The sequence below is a fragment of the Sorex araneus genome, chromosome 3 (assembly GCF_027595985.1).
Source record: "Sorex araneus isolate mSorAra2 chromosome 3, mSorAra2.pri, whole genome shotgun sequence".
NCBI classification, from domain to species: Eukaryota; Metazoa; Chordata; class Mammalia; order Eulipotyphla; family Soricidae; genus Sorex; species Sorex araneus.
The window spans coordinates 237505999-237511998 of NC_073304.1; the positions used below are offsets into that span (position 1 = coordinate 237505999).

General features: G+C 70.7%; 1 protein-coding gene across 5 annotated transcripts in view; it reads left to right on the plus strand.

Annotated features, from left to right (window-relative positions):
- SEPTIN9 (septin 9) overlaps positions 1-5762 on the plus strand; it is a 56524-nt gene extending 50762 nt beyond the window's left edge. For all 5 annotated transcript variants that reach the window (XM_055131839.1, XM_055131838.1, XM_055131841.1 and 2 more), the window contains 8 exons: positions 649-783; positions 1049-1130; positions 1225-1362; positions 1917-2034; positions 2181-2276; positions 2487-2583; positions 3903-3954; positions 4519-5762. In XM_055131839.1, coding sequence (XP_054987814.1) covers positions 649-783; positions 1049-1130; positions 1225-1362; positions 1917-2034; positions 2181-2276; positions 2487-2583; positions 3903-3954; positions 4519-4654 — 854 coding nt within the window. In that variant the 3' untranslated portion in view covers positions 4655-5762. The remainder of the gene's footprint in view (positions 1-648; positions 784-1048; positions 1131-1224; positions 1363-1916; positions 2035-2180; positions 2277-2486; positions 2584-3902; positions 3955-4518) is intronic.
- The last annotated feature ends 238 nt before the right edge of the window (positions 5763-6000 follow it).

Consider the following 6000-nt stretch of genomic DNA (forward strand, 5'->3'; position numbering starts at 1 on the left):
TCGGGTGTGAGAGATGCTCCATCTCCTCAGCAGACCCGCGTCAGCGTCCGGCCCGCCCACGCACACCCTCACGAATTGACTTTTTTTTGGGGGGGACCACACCCAGGGGTGCTCAGGGGCCACTCCCAGCTCTGTGCTCAGGAATCACGCCTGGCGGTCTCAGAGCGTACCACGGGATGCCAGGGATCGAACCCTGGTCGGCCGTGTACAGGCAGACCCCGTGCTCTGTTGTGTTGCTCTGGCCGCTTTCTTCCTTTTGTTCTTGGGCCACACCTGAGGGTGCTGGGGACGGCCGGGGCCCCTGCCCACCCACTGTGCTCACCCTCACCCTCCGCGCTGTCTCGGGCCCTGAGCACATCAGGGCCTGCCCGCCGCCCCCTGCACGACCCCCGCACCGCCCAGAGCTGGAGGCCCTCCCGGTGCCCCCTCGCTGGGCCTCGGCCTCCTGTGACAGCGCCTGGCATGCAGGCCCGAGCTCTGCCACCGCCCAGGGCAGGAGGGCACCGAGAAGGCGCCTGCAGGTCACGCTGGGCGCCCAGGAGCCGGGTGCCGGCTGCAGGCTGTGAACCCTGGGGGGCTCCCAGGGGACTGTTAGGGGGACCTCAGTGGCTGGGGACCCGGCCCCCAGCCAGCGCGTTGCCTCCCCAGGACAGAGCGGCCTGGGCAAGTCCACCCTGATCAACACCCTCTTCAAGTCCAAGATCAGCCGCAAGTCGGTGCAGCCTCCGGCGCCCTCGGAAGAGCGGATCCCCAAGACCATCGAGATCAAGTCCATCACCCATGGTGGGTGTCTGCCCGGGGCACCTCCCTTGGGGTCAGAGGGGAGGGGGCGGGGTCCCCGGGGCGGGCGGCATCAGGGGCATGAGCGGGTCAGGAGAGGGGAGGACCCCGTGCGCCCACTTGGACAGAGACCCCCAGGGACGTCAGCGCTACCCACCCATAGTACGGGGGCTGGGGCTGACCCTGCTGGTGGCCCAGCAAGGGCGCCTCTGGGGCGGGGGGGTGGGGTGCGCCGGCCCCCCTGAGCGCTCGGCGCGGGTCTCCGCAGACATCGAGGAGAAGGGCGTCCGCATGAAGCTCACCGTCATCGACACGCCGGGCTTCGGGGACCACATCAACAACGAGAACTGGTGAGGAGGGCCGTGCTCAGGAGGGTCGGCTGTCAGGGTGGCCTCCCCGCCCCGCAGGGCCCGGGCGCCCGGCTCACCGCGCCCACCCCCACAGCTGGCAGCCCATCATGAAGTTCATCAACGAGCAGTACGAGAAGTACCTGCAGGAGGAGGTGAACATCAACCGCAAGAAGCGCATCCCTGACACGCGCGTGCACTGCTGCCTCTACTTCATCCCCGCCACCGGCCACTCGTGAGTCTCCAGGCCGGCCAGGGCCAGGGCCCAGGGCCCACTTGCTCTGCCCACCTGGCCCGGTCACGCCCCTTTCCGGCAAGCCCCGCCCACCGGGCAAAGCACTCCAAAAACCCCGCCCCTCCCTAGAAAGCCCCGCCCACCCGGGCTTGTTTCCTGCAGCTCCTGGCTGCCCACCTGCCCCGCTCCTTCCCCGCCTCGTTCTTGCCCAGCTGCGCGTGCTGGCGCATGCCTGCCCCCTCCCTCCTCTCCTCTGCCCATAAAGTGGGGCGGCTCAGCAGTCGGATGGGCCCCCCCCAATCACCCGCGGGGCCTGGCGGCCTGGCTCAGTGCACAGCGGGGTCCTCGGGGCCACCTACCAAGGTGGACCCCAGCCGAGTCCGCGGGGCACAGGCATCGGGGCTGCTGGCCTCTCGCGCCCTGTTGGAGCCCCTCCTGGCTCAGTGGGGGGGATGGCGCCTCCCTTACAGACCTTGTCCCGGCCCCTCCCCTCCCCAGGCCCCATTGCTGCTCCCAGCCCCCTGCCCACACCCCCGTCCGCCCGTCCATTCCAGCCTCCGGCCCCTGGACATCGAGTTCATGAAGCGGCTGAGCAAAGTCGTCAACATCGTCCCGGTCATTGCCAAGGCCGACACGCTGACCCTGGAGGAGAGGGTCTACTTCAAGCAGCGGGTAGGCGCCCCTGCCGGCCCCCAGGGGGCCTCACTCAGGCTCCCCAGCCCCTCCGAGCTTGCCCGAGACCCCCCTTGCTGGCTGGGGTCGTGGTGGTGTCCGGTCAGCTGCAGCCTGCGGGGCCCCTCTCTACCTCCCGCCCCCAGATCACCGCCGACCTGCTGTCCAACGGCATCGACGTGTACCCGCAGAAGGAGTTTGACGAGGACTCCGAGGACCGGCTGGTGAATGACAAGTTCCGGGTCAGTGTGTCACGGTCCCAGAGACCCTCCCTCTGCCCGTCTCCGCCCCTCTAGCGGCTGGGGTCCATACTCGGCAGCCCTGCAACGGGAAACGTCAGGACTGGGAGGGTTTGGAGCCCGGGCCGGGGCTAGGGGCACAGCCGCCTCTCGGGTACCGGACACGCCCTCCGGTGCTCACGGGACCAACACCGCCACCCCCCTCCCCTCCAGGAGATGATCCCGTTCGCAGTGGTGGGCAGCGACCACGAGTACCAGGTGAACGGGAAGCGGATCCTCGGGAGGAAGACCAAGTGGGGCACCATCGAAGGTAAGGCCGGGGGCGTCGCCAAGGTGCCCGCCTGGCTCGGGCACCGGAGGTGGAAGCGTCCCCAGCTCTGTGGCCAGCACAGTCGCCCTGCGGCCTCGGGCGGAGCAGCCTCTGGGGCTGGCGGCCAGCGGGAGGGCAGGAGGGACACTGCTGCTGGCCCCGATGTCCGGGGTGAGGCCTCTCCCCATGTGCCCGTCCCTCCCACAAGGACAGTCCCTGAGCCCTCCAGGAGACAGGCCTCCCCAAATGGGCTCCCTGGGCAGCTGCCCGGGGCTGGACCCGCACTGACCGCCTGTTCTCTCCCTGCCTCGAGGGGGTGCAGGGGGGACGGCTGTCACAGAGGGCCTCAGCAGAGACCACACCCTGCACAGCCCCGCTTCTTGGGCCCGGGAAACAAGCCGTTTCCTACCGCCCCACGTGCGCCCCAGGACCAGGAGATCCCAGCCCCTCCCCGCTCCCGGGGTGCTCGGCCGCCCAGAGGCGGGTGCAGCCTGTTTCCTAGCCCGCAGGCAGCTGCCTCTGTAGACTGCCCATGGCCAGGGGCGTCCCGTGCCCGCCTAGGCCATCTGGGGGCTTAGGGGCGGCCCCTCCTCGCCCCCAGCCTTCCCCAGACCCGGCGCAGGGCCAGTGGTGAAGGGACCTGGCGGCTGCTGCCCCCTGGTGGCCAGTCCCCCTGGTGGCCAGTCCCCCTCGCGGTCGCTGGCGGCACTGAGGGGAAGGCCCTGGGCAGGCGTCCTTGACCCCTGCAGGATGGACGTGGCCGGCTGTGGGCGGGCCGCGGGGCCCAGTTTCCCCCTGCTCTGCTTCCTTCTCGCCCTCTGACACCCACAGCCTTGCCCTTAGTTTCCCCCGAGACGTTGGGGGTGTCGGGCCCCCCTCTCGGAAATGAGGAGATTGAGGGTCAGGGTGGTCCGGGAGCAGCAGTGACACGCCCCAGGCCAGAGGCAAACCTGGGTCCTGCCTGCTGACCCCAGGGCCCTCAGCAAGCCTCTGGGGATGGGCCCTGCGGTGGCGGGACAGGGGGGCGGGGGTCGGACACACCCCCCACCCCCAGTGCTGAGTGGCAGCAGACGGGCTGCAGCCCCCACGCTGCAGGAAGTGGGCCCGTGGTGGGGTGCCACGGGAGCAGGGGTTGCTGCCTTGTGTTTCCTGTGCCATCTCCCTGATGGACTATTCCAGAAGCTTCCATCCTTCGCTGCCATCTCTAGTGCTGGGTGCCGTCGAGGGACTTGGGACCCCCTTGTCTCCCGCTGCACCAGCCCTGGGGGCAGCAGGGGGAGCAGAGGCGCCCGGGGCCACTGACCTCTCTCCCCCCGCAGTTGAGAACACCATGCACTGCGAGTTCGCCTACCTGCGAGACCTCCTCATCAGGTGAGCGGGAGAGGCCCCGCGGGCCCCGCGCCTGCTGGGAAGTGCAGCGGAAGGACCTTTCAGGCTGTCTGGGGTGGTGGGTTGGGGCCGGAGCACTCTGGGGCCCCAGTTCCCACCCAGCCTCTCCTGACACCCCCCCTTCCCTGGCACAGCCCAGGCGGGGACCAGGCCCGCCCCTTGCGGGTGGGGAGGGGGATCCGCTAGGGCCCCGGTGTCCCCGCCAGCAGGCAGAGGAGACGGGGCCCTGGGTGGGACACCCATGTCCGTCGCGCCTTACTGTGGCTCTGCATGGGGACACCCGCGCCCACCGCGCGCCGGGGCTCTGCATGGGGACGCCCGCGCCCACCTGCGCCGCCAGGGCTCTGCATGGGGACGTCCGTGCCCACCCGCGCCGCCGGGGCTCTGCATGGGGACGCCCGTGCCCACCGCGCCGCCGGGGCTCTGCATGGGGACGCCCGTGCCACCGCGCGCCGCCGGGGCTCTGCATGGGGACACCCGCGCCCACCGCGTGCCGGGGCTCTGCATGGGGACGCCCGTGCCCACCGCGCCGCCGTGTCCCCGCAGGACGCACATGCAGAGCATCAAGGACATCACCAGCACCATCCACTTCGAGGCTTACCGGGTGAAGCGGCTGCACGAGGGCCGCAGCGGGCTGGCGAACGGCGTGGAGGAGCCGGGGCTGGAAGCCCAGGAGATGTAGCCGCCCGCCCGGACCCCGCCCCCCTCCGCGCCCCAGACCCGCCCACGCCCCTTTCATTTTCTCACTGGTCAGCTGTGCGCCGTCCCTCCCGCCCGCACGCCCGAGCATCCAGAGGCCGGATGCTGCGCCCCCATCCCCGTCTCTCATAGGCCTGCTGGCGCCGGGGGGCTGTGGTCGTGGGACCCCCATCCCTGAGGTCCGCCAGAGGCTGGCCCAGGCCTGCAGAACCCCCGCCCCTCGGGTGGCACCAGCAGGGGGAGCCCTGGAGCCCTTTCCTGTCCTGTTTCTCCCCTGACCGGGGCCGGCCCTAGGCCCCGCCCCCAGTGATGTACGCAGCGTCCTAGGCCCCGCCCCTGCGTGACGTGCATGTCCACCCTCCTGGGCGTGTGGGCGGAGCTTCGGGCCCCGCCCCGCGCGGTGTGGGCGGCGCCTCCTCCCCGAGCAGCAGATTGGCCGTGGCTTGGATGCAGCGGGCGGCGGACTGGCTTCCTGGCCGGCCCGCGCCGCCCGATCAGAAAGTGCCTTTTTCTCCGCTGTGCATGCCGCAGCCGCCCCGGCCGTCCTCCGCCTGTGCCCGCCCCCCGCCCCCTTGCAGGGGTGGGATTTGAGCGTGTAGAGGGAGGGGCGTGCGCGCCGGCCTGCCCGCTGGCCCGTGCTCCCACCCACTGGAGGGGGCGTGCTCTGCCCCCTGCCCAGCCCCCTGATGCTTACCCCCCGCAGCGGGACGGGGCCGGATTCAGGCGTGCGCGGCCTGCCGGTGGGCTGCGGGCAGGGACCCCCACAGCCGAGCATGGACCGTGGCCCCCTGCCCCACCCCTGCGGCAGGGAGTCTGGCCCCTCTGAGCCGCGGGTCCGGGGTGCCCCCTCCAGCCGGTCGCCCCCTCGCCCCGTGTGCCAGTGGAGGGGGAAGGGGAAGGCCAGCGGGGCGCCCCTGGCCCCGGCCCGGCCGAGCCGGCTTTGCTTCCTCTCCTTGTAGACAGATTCGGGGGAACGGCCCGACCCACCGGGACTGTTCCGCAGTGGCCTTCGCTGTGTGCCTCCCAGAACTCATCTTTTTGTATAAATAAAAGTTGAAAATGTATTTCCTGAAATAAATGTTACAAATGCAGCGCCTGCGGCCGTGGCGTGAGCTTGCTGTGTTCTCACACCCCTCTCCCCTCTCCCCTGTCCCCGAACAATCTGGGGAGCCCCTAAGGCGGGCTTGGGGGTCCCTGGGTCCTGGGAAGTGAGGCCTCCCCCTAGAGGGACGTGGTCAGCTCAGGCCCCGCCCAGCGCTGACCGGGGGCGCTTGGCTCCGTGAAGACGGGTCTGTGATGTCCGCTGCGGGCCCTGGCCGCCCCGCCCCC